At 39.7% G+C, this 20,766-nt stretch overlaps 1 protein-coding gene across 1 annotated transcript in view; it reads right to left on the reverse strand.

Moving 5' to 3' along the window:
* Positions 1 to 20,766, reverse strand: part of LOC134153520 (FRAS1-related extracellular matrix protein 1-like) — a 32,524-nt gene continuing 11,758 nt past the window's right edge. Inside the window, exons 9-25 of the mRNA XM_062599769.1 lie at positions 19,164 to 19,508; positions 18,341 to 18,483; positions 17,562 to 17,758; positions 16,460 to 16,589; positions 15,238 to 15,405; positions 14,544 to 14,752; positions 13,689 to 13,782; positions 12,826 to 13,078; positions 10,757 to 10,954; positions 9,365 to 9,550; positions 7,898 to 8,094; positions 6,867 to 7,092; positions 5,458 to 5,602; positions 2,960 to 3,101; positions 1,450 to 1,645; positions 423 to 687; positions 1 to 40 (exon numbers count right to left, since the gene is read on the reverse strand). Of these exons, the coding sequence (XP_062455753.1) occupies positions 1 to 40; positions 423 to 687; positions 1,450 to 1,645; positions 2,960 to 3,101; positions 5,458 to 5,602; positions 6,867 to 7,092; positions 7,898 to 8,094; positions 9,365 to 9,550; positions 10,757 to 10,954; positions 12,826 to 13,078; positions 13,689 to 13,782; positions 14,544 to 14,752; positions 15,238 to 15,405; positions 16,460 to 16,589; positions 17,562 to 17,758; positions 18,341 to 18,483; positions 19,164 to 19,508 (3,134 nt within the window). The remainder of the gene's footprint in view (positions 41 to 422; positions 688 to 1,449; positions 1,646 to 2,959; positions 3,102 to 5,457; positions 5,603 to 6,866; positions 7,093 to 7,897; positions 8,095 to 9,364; positions 9,551 to 10,756; positions 10,955 to 12,825; positions 13,079 to 13,688; positions 13,783 to 14,543; positions 14,753 to 15,237; positions 15,406 to 16,459; positions 16,590 to 17,561; positions 17,759 to 18,340; positions 18,484 to 19,163; positions 19,509 to 20,766) is intronic.

The raw sequence follows: 20,766 nt of genomic DNA on the forward strand, positions 1-20,766 counted from the left end.
TCACCAGTGTGATGAAGAATGACTACTGGATTCAAAAAACCTGCAACAGAATAAATGCAACAAATAAGCAAAAAGAAGCTAATAGCTGGACTGAGCAGTTTTACCACATCCAGCAGTAGCAGGAAATCATAGGGAAATTCCCCAGACCATATTCTTAGTTGTTCTCCTGCACACTCTCTCCTGTGAGTGTATGTGTGCTTTTAATAATATTTAAGGCAGTGTCACTGAGTGAATGTGGCTCAAGCTACTATTTCAAGCTCTGTTAGAAAATATATTTATTACTAAGGCAGTCATAACTGCATCTGTTAGAGCAGAAATATCTTTGCTGTATAAATATTAAGAATTCCCACATCTCATCCTCTTTTTCCGCAAATACTCAATAAATTCTAGGGGAAAGGAAGCTCTTTTTTTTGATGCCTTACCTGAACGTATCTTTAGAAATGAGTGCTTTAGTACTGTGAACATAGCGGACTCTCTGTCGTGCTACATCCATTTGACTGAAGCTGGTAATGGGGATGCCAGGATAGCTGACGTACTCTATCTGTCCGTATCGAGGTGGGGAGGTTATCACGTAAAGGAGCTCCTCCAGTTTGTCTGTTCCATCCAGTGCAAGCAGGGCATCTGTTGTAATGTAGCCCTGATCCCCTTTTGGCACTCTAAGAGGCTTTACAAAAACAGCAATATCTCCTGCAGGATAGATAAAAAGACATTAAAATAGTCATACTGATTTGAAATTTCATCTCTTATGCATCATTTAGCCACATGCAAGCCATCACCAATAGAAAAAATGATGGGATTATAGGAAATTTCGGGCTGGAAGGGACTTCAGGATGTCTCCAGTCCAACCTTCTGCTCAAAATCGCATTAGCCATGAAACCAGCCATAACCAGGCTGCTCCAGTCTTTATCCCACTGGAGCTGGAACACCTCCAAGAATAAAGACAGTACAACCTGTCTGCGCCCCAGATCAGACCCCTAAGATCCAATCTTAGTAGTGTGATGTTACTCTGATCTAAGTTAGGGAAGTAATCGTGATCCAATATTGAAAGAGAGAGACAGTAAGATTAGTACACAAAACTGGGAGTCAGCGCTCTTGAACAGTGATTTGCCTACCTTGTAACGTTCTTGTCCTTTTTCTGCGCTTTGATTTACTCAGACATAAAACTGATTTCATAAAGATATTGTCAACTCAATCTGAGAAGTAGCTGGAAGTCCTGGGAGGCAAGGTGTAAAAACTGCCATAGGCAGAGCCTTTTATAATCCCAGGACCCCTTCATCAGGAGTGGAGACATCAGGGCAATGAAATCCCAGCACATAGGCTTTGGGGTCTTGTGAGGCTTGACAAGGGCCTGCATGGCACTTGGGGAAGTATCAGGATGATCCAATTCATTCAGACCATCATTGTTTCAGAAATAGGCACTGTAAAATGTTAAGTCAAGCAGACCTTTACCCTTTTCCATGTCCTTGATATTTATGTAGAGGTCCACAGCTGGGGATCTGTTGTACCCATCCCACAGATAAAATGTAAACCTGTCTTGGTTCTTGGACCCTATAGCTCCTGTGTGGATGTATCTCACAAAGTTCATATCTAGTTCTTCCTGGGTGCACTTCATTCCACTTTGGAGAGTCACCCAGTCTCTGCCAACCTAGAGAGGACAAACATCCTTCAGTAATGGACAATCCCCGATATACCATCCCCAGTTATTTGAGTTTATTTGTGGTCATGCAAACTGTTAGTGGCAGCACCCTGGTTTCTACATTAAGCTACTGATTCCCAAGTAACTTTTAGGCTGGAGAGGATACAGTGACCAGGAATAAATGCAGATGAAGAGTGTTTAGCCACTTTTACTCTGGGAACTACAGTCCTACACACTTCTCCATGAGCCATCAACAAGAGGAACATGGAAAAGATCCTGACTCAGCTTATGTTTTCCATTTCTTAATTTCATACAACGACTTTTTTATTCTAGCCAAAACTTAAAGGGGTATCATAAATGAAACTGTGGGGAACTTTAGGAAGCACAGAAATTTAGAGAGCCTGGAAAAATATGAAATGTCCAATAAAACTTACTGCATATTAGAAGATGCCATAGTAGCTCATGCTAGACAGATCTGTGTATTTGGCATGTGGGAACAGTGCTACAGGCTCTGCAGTGGTGTCACACATGCAGGACTCACATACACTCAGGTACTTTCTATATTCAAACTGCTGGACTTCAGCAGCAGCTCTCACCCCAAAATATGGGGCCCCTTTCATTAACAGCTCTCATGTGATCCACAGATTCCTGCAGCAGTATGGAATCAAAATACTTACCACATTCATAGGTTTTTGGAAAAGATTTTTTCTGATTATATCTACATAAAATAAAAAAGAGAGGCATTTGTTCTCTGTTTCTGTTCCAGTGGCTTATCTCTGGTCAACAGATGGTCATCTTTTTTCCATTTCTAATTTTATTTTCTGCCAATGCCAATCCTCTTGCTGTGTCCTTTTCCATCTTCCCTCTTTTTTATCTTTTTTCCCCACATACTTTTGTTCTAACTCATTTTTTCTTACTTACTTTTTCACACGCATCCAGGGTCTCCCTCCATTCTTTTTCTGCATCTTGAAGCAACTGAAGTAACTGCTCACTTGTCACCTTTTTTAGCCTTTTTTTTCTCTTGTCCTTTGGTTTTTTCCCCTCTGTGGGCTGATTTCTCCAGTCTCTCTCTCCACCATCCACTTAGGTGATCTGCCATGCTTTTTACCCTCCCTCCCTTCCCATTGAGGAGCTGGCCGCTTGTGACAAAGCCCCTGTGACAGTGTCACTGTTTGGTTCAAGAACTCTTTCCAGAAGCCAACTAGCCATAGCAGTCTATTTCAAAACATGAAAGTCATTTGTGGGAAAAGGAACATGAGCTTCATTCTGTTGTAATGAGAGAATTGTTTGCATGCCTGTTTCTATTAAAGTACAAAGACTAACCTTGAGCTGAAGCTCACCGTTTTCTGGAATTCTTTCAAACAGATAGTAAATTCTCTCCCTAGGGGTATCTTTATCTTCAGCTGACAGAACAGCACTAGAAATGATTCGGGTTTCACCCATGTTCACTTCTATATCATCCTTCCTGCAAAAATAAGAAATTATGAATACAGGTAAAAGCAGAAAAGTAACTTTTCCAACACATAACACTTCTTCCAGGAATATGGATTACCCAGATTCTGACAAAAATAACAATTGCCGAAAGAAAAGAACGAGGATTCCTATTTCCATTAAAATGGAAGAAAAGTATATTGGATAGAACAGTTGCCTCTAGCAGTACTGAAAAACAGCAAAGCAAAGATATGCAGCATCCTGCGATTTACCACGTCTGCATCTGTCTTCTTTCCCTTTCCACATGCTCAGAGAGGTTATAAGAAGGGGACAACATAAACTAGTAGGGTCTATTACACGCTACTATAGACTATAACAATAATGAGTCCATTGCTCCTTGGGGAAGATACTGTCTTCCAATTGACTAGTCTGACACTGCTTGTCCCTTAAGGGACATTGCCCTTCAGAGACCTAACTCATTTCCTCTAATGCTCCTCATTGCAGAGCTGACCTGGGCTCTGGGTTCAGATAACTAGCTTAAGGAGATGCACCTTGGCAGAAATGGCCATCATTATTCACAAAGAAAATGTGAGACAGTGCTGCAGAGAAATCCCACCTAACTTGAAATTCCTCCGGAGCCTTGCTCTGGTATGATTCTCAGACCATGTCTGCTCCGTTTTCCCTCTCAGCCAGTAACCGTCTTCCAGTTTGTCTCTACACACCTTGCTTTATCATTTTGCTGTAAGCTGTTTTAAATTTTCTCAGTGTGTACCCAAACTGTATTATAAGGTTATATAAAGTATAAGATTTTGGAGGGGATTCAGCATATTCAGTCAGCCCAGGAGTGAGACCTGTTCAAGCCTGGCTGGGGGCACAGAGCTCACACATGCTCAAGAAGGACAGACTCCTCGGGTATTTTGGCAGCTAAGCTCTGGCCAGATTCTACTGAGTTTGTGAAGGCCATGCTATTTCAAAGACTTCTGGCTTGACCACATGCGAGTAGGTTTTTACAAGAATCACAAAAGACACATGCTTCATATAACAGCCTTTGCCAGATTTCAAGTGCTTGCTCCAAAGCAGGCTGGTAACTAAGCTTTCCAACAGAAGAAGTTGTCATTGATAGCTGAAAATATATTTACTGTTCTCAAAAACAGCAGAACTTTTTTGCCTGAAGTTTCCATATTCAAACTGACACAGATATGAGGTATGTAAATGTCGTGTTTGGCAAAATAATGAGCAACTGAGATGAAGTCATGTAACACAGTATGTCAAGTCACATTAATGACCTGTCAAGCAACCTCAAGATTTATGACTCCTGTTAGCAATAATGAGTCACTGGGTCTGTGCATACACAAGGATCAGGTGTCTGACGAAAAGATTGTATGATCTATGAAGACAAGCTTCAAACAAACAATGAGTGAAGATACACACATTTAGATGCACTCTGAATGCTGTCTAATCCCAACTCACTTGTTCACATAGCAGTTAGATAGTTAAGTCTTTATAGCATCCATGTGTCAGATCTTGAAATTAGACTTTTATGGGAATGTGTGAGGGCCTTACATTCCGCAAGGGCACTGCTTGCTGCAGGACGCAATTGGAGAGGGAACAGATTGATTGTTTGGCAGTCACTGTGGGTCAGAGCCACTCTTTGCAGCTCAGTAAAAAACACCCCATCCAGATTCTTCAGTCTGGTGACCACAGCTCATGGAGGTGAGGATTAGAACTCCCTCGCCTGCAGAGGTGCTCCCAGACCAAAATGTGAAAAAGAGCTTACAAATATTGTCACATTATATGTTCATTCGTAAACCGTTGCAGTGGCATAAGGGAGTTCCTGCCCCATGGAAAAGACGTGGCAACCAACTGCATGTGGTGGCAAATCTACTTCAATGCAAAAGGAAACATATTCCTTAGATCATTATCACTCAACTGCTACTTGCATGCTGCATCTCAGTGGAAGAATAACATGCAAGAAGTGGTAACTTCCTATAACAGTATAGCTGTTTTACAAGGAAATGCATCACTATGTCCTATATTCACCATATGAATGACAAATGATAAGGTCTGACATTGCCAACCAAGACAGCAGCAACAGTTCCTGGATCCACGTGGGCAGAAGAAAAAGCACATGGCTTCTTGCACTCCATAATCTTCCTTCGGGAAAAAGGGGTGGAGAATACTAAATAACATTACAGTGTACCTTTCCGTCACTGGAAGTGCTTTTATTAGATAAACTGATAGTGACTCACTTGGGAACAACTTTTTTGACATTATTCTGTCACTATTTATGGCATCCTAGTCCTACTGATCACTGATAAGCTGTTTTCATCACTTTTGGATAATTTTGTTTGAACTCATCCCTCAATCTGAGATAGAAATAAGTGGCTTACTTGCTCAGCACTGGTTTCTCATCATTAACAGGAATGACTTTTACTGAAATGGTTCTTAAGACTTTATGTTTCCCATCTGATAGCTGGATTGTAAAGCCATCAGTGAGGTTTTCTGAGTCATCATGCATGTATATCAGCTTCATTCCTGCACAGAGAAAGAAGAGAGATATATAGAGAGATATTTACCTCCTTCAAAATCTCCCACATCATTTCTCTCTGTATCCATCATCCTCCTCCCTCTTCCCTCCACATGTGCCCCAGCCCCAGCCACCTTGTTTCAGCTACCATAGAGTAAACTTGGCAATTAGCAGCTGTTCATTAACTTTAATCACATACCTGTGACTCAAAGACATTCAGCATGACCCGAGTAACAAATGACCTCCTTCACAATAAAGTCTATGTTGGTCTGAAAAACTACGTTTCTTCTACTCTCCTCTTTCTGATTCATTTTAACAAGGACCATAGGAGAGTGAGACTATCGGGCAACACATGATACTCTCAAGTAACACTTTTCTGTGCCTTGGATCACCCACAGGGAGCTCTGAACAAGGCTCAGAGAGGAAAGCTGGCCTTTCAGCTATGCACATGTGCAATCAGAAGATCTGAGCTGGAGCTGGTAAGGTCGTAAGGTCTCCATTGTGGGAAAGAGGAGAGAAAAGTCAAGTGACTGGAAGATAGTCAAGATCAGGACTTGGAAAAGTTGACGAATATAGGCTGGGGATGTGATGTTTTTGTATGTACTTTTGCAAAGTAGTATTAGGCAGAGAAGAGTGAAATATTTCCTCAGGGTTTTGAGGCCTGAACTGCATCTTGAGTGATGGGATCAAATTTGTGTCCCCACTGACATCAGTAGATCTCATATTTCATTAAATGGCATTAAATGTGGAAGAATCCACTATATTCTTGATGGTGTGAAATACACTTTTTAGTTATATCATTTGAAAAGGGATTTGCCACTTCAAAGCAGTTTAACTGAAAATGATAAGCGTTAGCATCCCACTTGGTAACTATCATTCAGGACAACATTAAACCCCAAGATTTCCCGGATCAGCTAATGTGTTTGTAAGTCAGTCTCGCCTTCTCTGCTCTAGTTGCTGTCAAAAATTTTTAAAATATACTTGCCGATATGTTGTAATATTCCCATTGTTTTTTCAGGGCAGATGGCCTCTCTAATCATATTACTACTCTTTCTGACACGCAGGCCTCTCAGGGTGAATTTATTGACAGTTCTTCAAGTCTTTAGACAACATTAGCATGAAACAGGATAATTTCTATTATTAAATGTTCTCTTGGAAATACACTTAAGACAAATGAATAAATAAGTGATGAAGGTTTCTTATTGTGCCACTCTGTCTGCTATGAATTATTAAAGGAATGAAAGACCAATGTCAAATGAATCCTACACTTACCATTCATAAGTAGCTCCATGGAAAAGTCATGAACAAGAAGTTCATAGCTGTGATGATGAGTAATTAACTGTTTGTAGTGTAGAGTATCATTGCCATGAACTCCATTAATGAGAAACCCATGCCAGGGCTTCTGCACAACACTGAATACCAAATGGTCCCTAGGCATATCCAGATCGACTGCACTGATAACAGAGAGATCCAGCTCTTTCATCTCACCCTCTAGAACCTGAACATAAACAAAAGAGAAAATAAATCAAATTGTTCTACATAAAGAAAAATTGCGACATTTTAGCATGGTTTCCTAAATAGGCAAATTTTTTTAGGAGTCTATCTCTTTGCTTTTTCTACCCTTTTCCCAGTAGCTTTTGAAACAAGTACTGTTTTTAATCAAGTTTAAGGGACATAGAGTAATAAATAGTTGCAGTAAGGAAAATAGAAGGCTAGAAAAGAAGTTCATATGTGCCTCAATTAATAGAAAAGCTCTTTAGGTAAGCAAACATCATAATAGGTGTTAGAGAATGCACAGATGGGAAAGCCTTTTAAATACATAAATATATATAAACATATATGTGTGTGTGTATGAATTTATAACATACATACTTTTTTCTTGTAGAGCCTTTACAATGAGATCATCTCATGCTTCCTTAGCATGGTTTACTTATATTAAAAGCAGTGTCTTCAGAGAGAGGAGAGGCTATGCCAGGAACAAAAATTACTCTAGAAAAAATTCCAAAGAGTTTTGTGAAACCAGAAAAAAAATAAAGATTCTCCTCCTTTGTAGATCTTTTTGTTTAAGGTTTAACTTTTGTTTACTTAATTGCAAATCAGTAAGCAGAGCTGTGCATTACTTCAGTATCACTGAAGCTCTATTTTACAGGTTTGTGTTGTGTTTGAATAGACTTTTTCTTGAACTATGTAGAACTGCACAAAGTAAGAGAAAAATGCAAAGGAACAGACATCAGAACAATGCTCCAATTTAGTTTTTCTAGCATAAAATAATTATATAAAAAGCCTTTTATTTCTTTCCTTACAGAAATGTTCCTTGCTATGAATTCTGGGACTTCATCATTAGTTGGGTCGATCAGCACAAAAAATGGAGTCTCTGCTGAGTGATGCAGCCCATCAGTGGCGTAAAGTACAAACTTGTCTGATGTTGGTTCAATCCTCACATGCCTGGACTGTACATAGTTTATATTCAGGGCTTTCAAATGTTTCATCTGAAAGGATGCTAGAGATTTTAAAGAGATGATAAGTTAGCAAAACTTTTTTTCTGGTCTCACATACCATAAGATATCTGGAACCATGTCTTTCTTCAAGAAACAAATTATTTGGATTGTATGGGTTATCATCGGTCATGTTTTTTGCTGCCTTATTAGGCATTGTAGCAAAAGGCACAGAAAGATCCTCCCCAGTTCCAGTGTGCAAGTCCCTGCAGGATCCCAGTTTCAGAGTTCAAGGCAAGGGGAGCAAAGGGGCTGGTCCTTCCCTATTCTCAAGGTGCTCGTTGGGAGGAATGATGAGAGGAGAGGTAGCACTCAGCCTCCTCTGTTGCCAGGCACAAAGCAGCTCTGCAGACTAGTGGTTCAGAGAAGGAAGCTGCTTGCTGGGCTCAGGTGTCCCAGTGCATACACTTCTGCAAGAGAATGCAGATTGCACTCCCTTCCCCTGAAACAAAAACATATCCTCTTGATTCTTCTAGGGTGATGTTACTCTGTGCAGTCTGCAGAACTGAATAAGACCCAAACAGCAGATAGGAAAAGATCTGGGGTCTAAATAATGACATTGACTGTCATTTGATTAACAATCCAAGAAACTGGCGGCCAAAAGGCTCACTAAGAAATGTCTTTCTCCAGCCTTGCAAGCACGTCTCCAAAGCAAAATGTTTTTCAAAAGGGATCAGTAATTCTGGGTGTTCAGCTGAGAATACTGGTAAGAACTGGTAGCATGACAGAACATGCCACACCCCATTCTGCTGAAGATGAAACTGTCTGATGATACTTCAAGGTGGACATAAGAAAAGACCCAAGTCAGCTACCAGCTTCCTCACTTTTGTAATTTCACTTTGGAAACTAACACAGGACCTACACCTTTCAGATTTTCAGCTACTAGAATTTTATTGACAAAAATGTAAACATAACATCAGGCTGTGGGGACCTACCTGAAAAATAAAAATAGAAAAATAGTAGAAAAATAAAGAGGGAGGCAGAGCAAGTAGATTAATGTCTCATATTGTCATTGCTAATAGATTGCAGCTGGAATGTGTAAAACAGGAATAAGCTTGTTTACTCCAAGTGCCAGTTCTCCACATTTGGAGAGCTGTAGTCTCCCTTTGAATCCTCCTACACAGTCCCACCACTCTCATTTGCCAGCACCTGCTTTCCTCAATTAGCCCATATTAATGCATGCACCTGCAGCTGCTTCAGCACAGCCCACCATACCGCCCTCCCCAAGCCCTTAGTGTATCATCCACAGGCTTACCATATGTCATTAAGACTTACCTACACTTATACCAATGTTGCTCTTCTCAAACCCAGGAGAAGGCAGTATATTTTCAATGTAACCATACTGGGGGGGAGAAACCAAGACAAACTCTAAGTCATCGATAGCGGTATCAGGGTCACTGGCAAACAAATGGTTAGCAGTAAGGGCTGCTGAGGAGCCCTCCTCCACCACAAATCTTGCACCTGCACACAAACAATGTGATAAGCGTTACTGCTTATTTAACTTAGCTTACTCTGATATTTGTTAAAAAGAATTGAAATAATAACTGAAGAGGAAAAGAACAGTAATATCAACTCTACTTCCTATCATATAAGTAGATGCAAAAGAGATCAAAAATGATTTTACTGATAAGTCATTTAGAATGGCTTACATATTGCTCAAAATTGGTTGTTACCTCTGTTTGTCAGAGCATTAATTGCATGAGAGCTGTTACGAATTGCTCATAATGAACAATTCTTCATGCATCAGAGCTTAATTTCCCTGCTGGGACAATGCTTCATTTCTAGAACATTGCTTGGGTGATAGCCTGCAAATCACAAAACTATTCATACATATGTTTGAATGTTCTCTGAGATACCTAACATGCATATGATGTCTGCAAATAAATTACTCTGAAAAAAGATAGATATACAGAAAGTATGCCTTTATAGTGTACTACAGCCTTCCTTCTAAGCCAGGTAAATCAATGGAAAGTTCACATAATGGCCTGTTGCTGAACTAAATGTAGATCAACACTGTAATGTTATCAACACTATTTCTTTTTTAATTGAGAATTTTTGAACTTGAGGAGTACTAGTTTAAAATATAGCTTCATATTTAATTAACTTGATCATAACATATATAGTCTAGATTTGTCTTTATTCACTAACAACAGGATTAAATGTGGTTACTATAAATATTCCTTACCTTGAGGAATTAAGGGAGGGAATAAGGGCTAGAGTCTAAATTTCTGTTGTATACTTAACAGGCGGAAGCGGGTCTATATTTATGGTAATATTTTTGTACTGTATAAACCTGAGAGCTGTTTGGACCTAACCTCACACTTTGGAGCTGAGACATAGCTCAGTTTTACTCAGACAAAACTGACACATGTAGTAACGTACATGTATAGATGGATGGGAGCAGATCTGAGCACCCTCCTCTGAAGCCACATGATTTAAGCATGCAGTTGAAGAACCACAAGCAGTCGCTCATATTAGCACCTGAATTTGGTGGTCACACTGTACTAGAAAAAGAAAAGTTATTTGATGGAAATTCTAATCTAAAAATTTTGTCTGCTGAGCTTCTCTGTTGACTCTTTCTGATGCTAAAGTATTTGAGCCTTTAGTCATTACAGTACTGCATAGCACACATTATAATAATATGATACAGTGAAAGAAAGCTTTCACCAGTTGTGATGGATGGAGGCTGGTTGTCCACTGGAAGCACAGTGATGTTTAGGTCAAATACTGGCAATGGATCGTGAAGTGGAACTGGAGGAGGAAGAGGTCCATCATAACAGCAATCATTCACATTTGAGCCAGCTTCACCGTCGGAGACAACAAAGGTTAAGATCTCAAAGAAAGGAGTAAGGCCAATCTCCCCACCTGGAAAACATATTGAGAAGTACTGTTTTGCAGTAGGGAACCAAAACTTCATGAAGACAAGTCTTGTATCCTTCAAGGATATATGCTGTATTTGAATTCAGAAGACAAAGGTAGATCAAAATAACAGCAAAATAGGCCAACGAAATGAACAGAATACTTTGAGTTCAGGTTGTTGTTCGATTTGGGGGTTGTTTTTCTCTCTTTTTTTTAACTGTAACCAGACTTCTATTCTAGATGAAAGGATGTAGAAAAGCATGTAACTAAGACAATACTACTAAAAGTTGTAATATTACTATTATAATATTGTATTTCAGCGGCAATACAATTACTAATAGTCCTCATAGTTTTATTCTAAATATAATAAGGAATCTTCAGAACATTATTTTGTCCAGGTATGGAGTGTTTTAGTGCATTCCTTCTCCAAGAATGTAGGAGGAGATCTTTTTTATTGATGTTCTCTCTATAACAAGTCATAATGCCCATGTTCTTCCAGAAGATGTTTCTGCATAGCAAAAAGTACATATATTCCTCTGCATATATGTGCATGTACGCCTCTGATCCCTACAAAATGAGAACAAAGGCTATGCTTTGTTGCCATATTATACATATTACACACATACGTAGTCACATTCGAAAGTGGGCTGATAGTGATAATTGTGCAACAGGGCTAGCACAGGACTGGGGACTGCCATTGCTTGCAAGACATGCCTGTGAGTGAGTGCACCCCAGTCTTGAGAAGATCTGGAAGCTTGTGCCAATATGCTGCTTGTGAAAGAAAGGTACTGACTACTTGCCTTCCTCACAATAGCTACTGGTAGATCATTTAATGTGCAGAAATCTGGGAATTAGAAAGCACAGGCTTAGCACTGCACCCTTGAAGGTTAGTCTCTTCCCTTTATTGCTATACAAAACACTGTCATTAAAATAATGTTCCCAATAGGTTTATGATGCTGAAGAAAAAATTGCTATTGGTGGCCATAATCAAGTACTCTCTTCTCCTCTCAAATATTGTTCTGATGGACAAAAGCTGTTCATTATAGACAGCTCCAAGTCTGAAAAGATCACCTCTATTCTCTACACCAGCACAAAATTGTAGATAAATTACAGAGAAAACCATAAACTGAAAAAAAAAACTGAAGTTATTATAATAGGTGTAGGGAAGGAATTTCTTTCAATGGATGAAAGGATTGAGTAAGTAGGAAAGGGAGTTAGCTTGCAATAGACTTTGGTGAGTAGTTAAAAATATATTTTTGGATTTTAAAAATAAAACCATAAAATGACAGCTTCTCAGTGCTGCAGTTCTCTTGACAGAAACCTGAACACTGCTTTCTCTGTGGTACAGAAAGACTGTAAATTTCCCACTGGATGGATATCCAAGTAGACTGGAAAGGCTTGCAGTGAGTATCTCAGGTTGTTAGGAGTCTTCTGTTAAATCTCTGCATTCTTATTTACAGCATTACATTATTTTATCTAAACACATTTATGGAAAAAGGTTTAAGATATTTCTTAAAATGCTGTGAAACAAATGAAAAGATCCTCTTTGGATCTTATTTTAATCCTTCTTTTGCTGATAAAATGATATTTTCTCAGCAACTGTAAAAGCTCCAGGATTACAATGCCTTCATATTAGCGTATGTTTTCTGATACAATTTTCTGTTCAAATAGGGACTTAGACAATACATTAAAACATTTGGTAGTTGTACAGCAGTCTTATTTCAAAGACCGCTTACTTTTTTCCCCCAGTTATAACAGATGTGCTTTCACAGCAGTTCCTACTGAACTTTTGTGAAGATTGTATGGATTTAGGTTAAGATTTTCAGCCAAAACTATCTGACCACCTTTTGGTCTAATTCTGTCCTTATGTCGCTTACTTGTGTGCTTGTATGTGACCAAGCCAGAAATGATATCTGCTTGGGAAAAGCGATCCACAACGATGCCAGCTTTCCTCACTACCCCATGGTAGGGCTGGCGAACCAGCATAAACATCAGCTTCGTGTCATCGCTGTCGGCATCTGTCGCACAAATGTACTCAGAGGAAAGGACTACTTCTTCACCCTCCAGGCAATGTACAACAGGAGTGAGGCCTGTTCGCATAACAGGTGGCTCATCATTCACGGGCAACACCTAGTAAGAAAGAGATTTAAAGATTGTTTTTCTTAATTTTTTTGTTTCAGTGAAAGGGTGTTGTTTTAAACATACTGCTTTCCAGCCAAACCAGCAGCACAGTGTCAGTGTATGAATACATTGAGTTCTCTCTGTGAACAAAATGAAACCAGCTGAGTTACGGTCACTGTTAAAATTCAAAACCAAAAGTAAACCAAACTAAGCAGACTGTGAAAAGAAAATGGAAGGCTTAAAACATTTTCATCTTTAGTTGCTAAGCAGTGAGGATGAAAAGTTTGCTTAGAAGAATTTACTGCAAAACTTTAACTTGACTGCATTTCTTTGACAGTGCAATTTATAGCTTGAGAAAGAAGAGGCTTTCTGTTCACTCCCCATATTTAATTATAGAGACAGTAACTCCAGACAGAAGAGCCCAAGCTAGACCAAGCATAGATGCGTTTCAGTGAAGACACACAAAACCAAATTTGCTTTCAAATTTGTCACATAAACAAAATAGCTAGGCTGAAGAAAAAGCCTAACTAATCCATTATCTTCCAGTTTCCAAGGAAGAAGTCATGCCTTGCCCTTTTCTACACAAGCCAATGCTCTCCAAATCATGCAACGCACTGACCTTGACCTGCAAGATGAACTCTACTGAGTGGATGCTGTCAGTGACTGCAAAGAGGATATCATCAGTAAGCGTCTCAGAGCCGTCATGCCTGTACCTGCAAGGATACAACGCGACAGTAATTTCACACAAAGATGTTGTGCTTTTTTGACCTGCCAGATCTCACGGATCCTTCCCAAAGCAGAAAGCCAACCTTCATACTGGAGCACTCATCTAGGACTTAGGGTTGTCATCAGAGTTTAGGGCTTGTGGGGTCTCCCATGTAAGGAAAGTCCCCAGCAAAAACAGGACATCAATTGGGAAAGAAGTTTCTCTGAAGCTTTTTCATCTGTATTCTGATTGCTTGAAAAATGTCTACTAAATACTGCAGTAGATATCTTCTTTGAATAACAGATAGAAATCAAGGTAGGGAAGTCTACTTCTGTCTGTGTATAAAAGTCAGCATCCTCTTCTCTCTACAAATATAGTGGCAAAATTTTCATCTTCTGGTTAATCAGTGATTGATACAACTTTTCTTGCAGGCTAGATAGGTAAGTTTAATGAACAAAAAAAAATGTTAAAAGTAAAAAGCTGGCAACCATTGCCTTCTTCACAGGAGCTAGATGGCTGCACACAGAATTGGCCTCCCCACCTGCAAGAGGCATTGCTTTAGGCGGGAACCTCACCTCTGTATGCTAGATGTGGTCCCTAGCTCCTTTGTCCGGCCGTACAACAGCTCAGTTTCTTCTGTGAGTTTGAGGCTCAGACACAATATTGGCCTGGAGTAGCTACCGCTTGCCCCACGTCACTACAGAGGTTTCACTGGTTCAACCAAGGGCCTGAGCCACTGCAGGAGGAAAAGTCAGACACTTTTCTAACCTGACTGCCAGGGTGTGCAGGTCCCCACAGGAAAGCCTGTCACCTTCCTTCATGGGAACACCATCCAGCTCCACTGCACCGTGCTGTGGGTGTCTCCGCAGGAAGAGCAGGAGGTGCTCCCGTCTTGTGTCCATGTCAGAAAGATGAATGTGCTCCTCTGTGATGGGGCTCAGGCCACCCTCTTCCACTCTCAGATGGCTGGTGAACACCTGCACAGAGGAGAAATGCTGAACTACTGCTTTCCACTGCATCTCCAGACATACATGGAATGGGACAATTTCAGTGTGCTTTGTAATTAGGACCGGCGACATCTTAAAAGTCAAAGTTCAAAGGGCTACATGGCTGTCTGTCATGTGTTAGGAGGAGCCCAGGCATTTACTAATAGTGGGCCTTAATACAAAGACACTAGTCACGTTCAGGGAGGCTCCACCCCTTCAGAAATACCTAGAATATAGGCAATAAGGAATAAGGGATTTAGGGTCTCTGAATGCAGCTCTCAGCTTACTCAGCACAAAAAAAAGTCACCCTGTACATTCACCAGACTTTGTTTTCCACTTCAGTCCCACGGAAACCCTGATACCAGGAAGATTTATTTTTGATTTCAGTTGGAGCAGGACATCTCCTGTTACTTCTGTCCTTACTTAAGTTCTACTCAAAGCCATTTCTGAGTCTTTCACCTTCACCATCACCCTACCTCTGGAGCTTGATTATCCACAGGAAGAATTGTAATATTGAAGCAGATCCCATACAAAGTGCCCCCATGCTGATTGCTGACTGAAAATATAAAGTGGACTTGCTGAGGTTCAGGCCCAATATCCTGCAGTGGGGGCATATAGGCAACTTTCATATAATTCACAGCATGCTGCAAAAAATGAAGAGGGGTATATGTAAGAAGAGAATAAAATAATAGAAAAATTCAGGACATTATAGACCTTTAGAAGTGATCTGAACTGTCAAAATGAATCCCAGAAACTCTGCATCCACTTCAGTTACTGACAATACCTTGAATACTTGCATCTTTAGCTACAAATTGGGTAAGTACAGGTGCAAATACATAACCATCTGGAAGCAAAAAATATAGGCACAATTTATAAGTGACAACAGAAGCAATGGCCTTATCTTCTGGGTGGAAAATGAGCCCTTTAAGAATGCTGCTCCCAGGGCCTTTTTTATACTGTGATTTTAAAATAAATATTTCATCTCAGAACAGCTTTAATATAACTTAATATAATTTAATATAATATAATTTACTTCTCTCTCTCAAGGTAAAGACAGGTGGATAAAAGAGACAAAAACCATCAGCAAATCTTTCCATCTAGACACTCTTATCAGGCATGTGGTTCAAGATTGGTAAGCTCAGGGTCTCAGAGCTCTCATTATGATACTGCAAACATTATACAACCTTAAACATTCAGCAGAATATAAAACAGGACACTTTACTAGTATTCATAACAAAGACATCTGTCAAACCATACAGGCATAAAAATTGAGCGACAGAATACTGAAAATGAATACATAAGCCTTTTCCAGATGACTGCAGCAATTATCATAGGTGCTGAGAATGAACAAGAAACCAATGAGGATCCAGAAAACAGTCTTATTTCCACAATGTGTGCATTTTTTCTTTTATCTTAATATTATGCTGGATCCAAATTCAGCCTGCTCTAAGTAAGCGCAGCCCCTGCAAGCTTCAGAAGGAAAGGTAAATTTGTATATTCCAGACCTGAAGCATGACAAAATTTTGTTTTTAAACTGGAACTGAATTAGCAAGGTGTTGAGCTTCTCAGACAGACCTAATGTGGTAACTCTGCATCCCACTTCACACCTTATGTTTCTCTGCCAAGAACCAGCTGTCCTCTTGTAACTGCTTTTAAAAGTGCTTGGTACTAGTTTTGGTGTCATCTAATATAACTAACCTGAGTAAATGACTTCAATGCAAGAGCAGCAGGATCCTTGATCAGTTTTGGGATGGTGTCCACCATAAACAGCTTCCCAGCATCTAAGTGGCTATACAAAGGCATACATATTACATTCTGGTCAGCGACACTTAAGAACAAGAAGAATAGTAGTAATATAGCTGAATCTTATATTTTAAACTAAATTTCCATGCCGAGCTGTGTTGAAAGCATCCCTGCTAGCCTAGTTCATCACACTCCTATTACTTACATACCTGCATGGTATTTTTATGTAAAAAAAAAAGAAATTCTTTCTATTTTTTATTCATCTTGTAAACATCTCAAGTGAAGCAATTTCTGCCAAGCCATCTTTCCAAAAGAAGACAACAGCAGTAGCCAGCAAATTTGTCAATCAGGTGCCTATTTTGGCTGATGAACATCCTTTGCTCTCAGCTACATACTGATTCTCTGTTGCTTTAGGTCAGAATTGTAAATATTATCCTCAGTTTACACCATACAGTGGTAGGAATTTAAGCTTTTCTATTTAGTAAATTGTTGCTGACATAGCCATGAATTTACCGAACAGTTAACAGCATTAGTAACATGTAAACTGCTACTGTATGCATTCACTGCAGGTCACCAGTGCCCTCTGTAGTCCACCATGCTCTGCTCTGCTCTTCAGGCTCCCTGTCTAGCCCTGGGCTCCCTCATGATAATGCTCACACAACCTGGCAAGAGCTGTAACCCCTTGTCCTCTCCATCTGGGACAGACCCAGATCAGCTCCTGGTCTACCAGTTAAGAGTGCTGCTGTGACATACTCAGCGCTATAGAGGATTCAAAAGGCCACAGTAAAATACACATTTAAACAAAAGGAAAGAAAAAGTGCAAAATGTTTTTCTCCTCCTTTCTTGTTAAACTATACAATATTGTGCATTATTCTGTTCCTTTTGGTTCTGACTCACACTTTATTATAACAAGGAAGTTGCCTCCAGCTATTGTCACCTACTCCTTAGGCAGAGGGCTGAGGAACCAAAGACAGAACCCTGCTAGTGCCACCGAGTACCCATCTCTTAAATGGGGCATCACCCTGTCCCACTTGGTGGTTCAGTGGATCACTTGTACCTGGGTCTACAAGAGAAAAATGGAGAAGAGGTTATGGTGTACGTGAGTTCTCTTTCTTGTTCTTCCACATCTATGAAGTGGAGATGTTTCTTAGTTAGATGAGCAATCTCAGTCTCCTTAACAATCAGGTGACGGGTTACTCCCAGGGCTTCTCTGGGTAGCTGATCATTCACAGGGATAATGTGCACCATCAGCACCTAAAACCAGGAAAAAGTAAAATCAGCAGCCGTTTCTCTCAGAAGAGGGTATCCAACCAATTGCTTACCAGCAGGCATGCAAAGAAAATTGTTCCACGAGTATGACATATAGGTATTTATGTCATACTAATACCATATCATAAACACAAAGGTAGAAGAGATACCAAAGTTATCATAGAAGATATACATAAACACAAAGGTAGCTGAACCCCAGTATCTTAGCAGTGTCTTGTTAAATTAAAAGCAAAGTTCAATTCAGTAAGCTCAGGACCTGGGTGAAATGAATAGTCTCACCACTATTGAATTCAGGAAGACTGTTCGGTCTGTTTGTACCATCCCAGAACCTGGTATGTATTTGACATTTCATTTATACTGCAAGAAAAAATCTTTGAGAACTGACAATATTTTTCAAACAGAGAGAGTAAACAGGAACGCAAACTCAGTCTGCCCATCATTACTGGTGGTAATGATGGGCAACAGAAGAGATCTTAGTTTAATGTTAGGATCTCCCAGAAGGTGTAAAGTCATCAGCCTTTTGAAGAAGAAATGCAGCAGCCTACCAAAGATAGTTCAGTGTCATACCTGTGGTTCTGAGAGATTGGGAGGGTCATGGCTATCACACAAGACAAACTCAAGGGAATCTTCAAATATTTCTCCTCCCAAATGATGATAATAAATTATTCCATTAAATAGATCCCTCTGAAGGAAAGCACTGACAGGATACCCTGTTGAATTAAAGAATATACTTTCTATTGAACAGTGTATGATTTTAATTATTAGTAAAAAATATTCGCTAGCTATGCAAGTAACTAGTGACGCATAACCCATGAATCCTTAATTAGAGCAAGCCCTTTGAAATGTTCTCATTGTCTCACACTTTTCCTGAAGATCATAAACTTCCATATATGCATGCCACTTAACAGTTACTCAGAAAATGAAGCAACACAGAAAATCAGTCTGCATATCTGTGCAGAAGACAAAAGAGATCTGCAAAAGTGCTAGAGACATCTCAGATCTCATATAGGGATATCTGAGTTCACTAACATGGAAGGAGAGCTTCCTTCATCTTTCAGCATCACCAGTGTCACCTTCTAGCTTTGAACTTGTCAGGGATCCTTGCAATAAAATGGCTCCTGACCAGCCCAACTCCTCTGCTGGAGAAAAGTGCAGTAGAGAAATAGGCTCAGAATGGAAGAACTGTGGGATAAATTGTGTTCACAGGTGTAGCTGTCCTACTGGAAACAGAGACCAAGAGTAACTAACGACAGGAATTTCCACTGTAACAGCAGAAATCCAAAATTAGCCTGGCCATGACTATTCATAGCCCAGATAAGTCTAATAACAATTTATGAGGTTAAAAAAGAAGAGGCAAAACAAGTGTAGTATTATGAATGTGTTTCATTACCTATCACATTTGGTCCTGGTTTCTTCATGATTTCTCCAGCAAGCGGTGGCTTGGTAATGTTAAATAGTATGTAATCATCACTGGAGTCCATGTCAGAGGCTTGAAGCATTGAGCCCTGGATCAGGATTGTCTGTCCTTCATGAACTTCAACTATCACATTGCTGATAAGAAATGGAGGGCTGTCGTCTTTAGGAAGGATATTGATTGGAAATTTATGGCGAATACTGTGGAGGCCATCAAAAATCCTAAACACCACAAAATCCTTCGTGGAGTCACTGTCATCGTGATGGTAGTAAACAGCTCCAGCCTGGATGTCAGAAACTGTGAACATGAATCCTTTCCCTCCTGTCAAAGCAATAGGAGAAGATGTGCCAAAAAATGTGTAATTCAGCCAAGAGGAGAATCCTTCCACCAATAGGGATTTTATTAAGGGAGAGAGAAGGACAGGGCACTTATAATCAGAAACACCAAACAGCCGCTACCGCGAGCACCTCTGCCCCGGCCGGCTGCGCTGGCCCGCGGCAGTGCCCGGCTCCCCGGGAGCCCGGCCCCCCGTGACGCAGCGCACACGGCCGAGTTTTGTCGTAAAGTTACGGGAAGGTGACCGTGCAACACCTGAATGCCGTGCCAGCACTTCGGAATACTTTCTGTGTCTTCACCACTACTCTAGGCATCACCTTCACCTTTTCTTTAAATACTTGCTTTATGTCTCGAGTCTGTGTACTTTATTTAAATAAAATAAATATTTAAATAAATTCAAATATTTATTTTTTGAACGTCAAAAAATCCAGCATCTAGAGTGGCAGCTTCTTGCCGCTGACCCACCCCAGTAGCCAAGTAAGCTTTTTTACTGAAACGTTTTCTCAGAGAGAGCAGACCTGTGCTGACTTACAAGAATACAAAACCAATCTAGTAAGAATGAAAGTGAAAAAGGCTAATGAATTAGAAATTTGATTTAATTGCAACACTTTGTGTAATGTAAAATATAATCAAATAGTTTGAGGAGGAAGAGTTTGATCTTTAAATACTTCCATTTTCTTTGTCTTTAAAGTAAAAAAAAAAAAAAAAAAGAAAAGAAAAGAAAAGAATGATTTTATGCAGGTCATTTTTGAGCAAAAGAGTATTATTAGTTTCCTAACATGTCCTTATCAGGTTTTGCAATAGAGGCATACAAACAAATTGCAAACTCACGTTTTTGAATGTGAACAAGCCTCATTTTTGCTCTCAAAATATTGCAGCTACTTACCTGAATTTCCTTCTGTACACCTTTAGAAAGTGTCCTTATGTAATTTGACAACCATCCTTGTATTATATATTATCTCTACACAAAGCTCAGCTTTGACTTGATTTATCAACAGATTAAAGAGGAGTCCAGGTCCTGCTTAAAAATGAACTTTTAAATCTGCCAGTAAACCACAACTATATCTAAATGTTTTCTATATTTGCCAAGAAATAAAAATCACTCAGCATTCCTTCTCATCTTCAGTATATAAGAAGCAAAATAAACTCATTGCATTTGGCCTAAGTCATGTCTGTTCTATGAAGGCATAGCTAATTGCTTTAATATTTATCTTTTGGATATAAACAAATAGTAATAAAATTT

The sequence above is a fragment of the Rhea pennata genome, chromosome Z (genome assembly GCF_028389875.1).
Source record: "Rhea pennata isolate bPtePen1 chromosome Z, bPtePen1.pri, whole genome shotgun sequence".
NCBI lineage: Eukaryota > Metazoa > Chordata > Aves > Rheiformes > Rheidae > Rhea > Rhea pennata.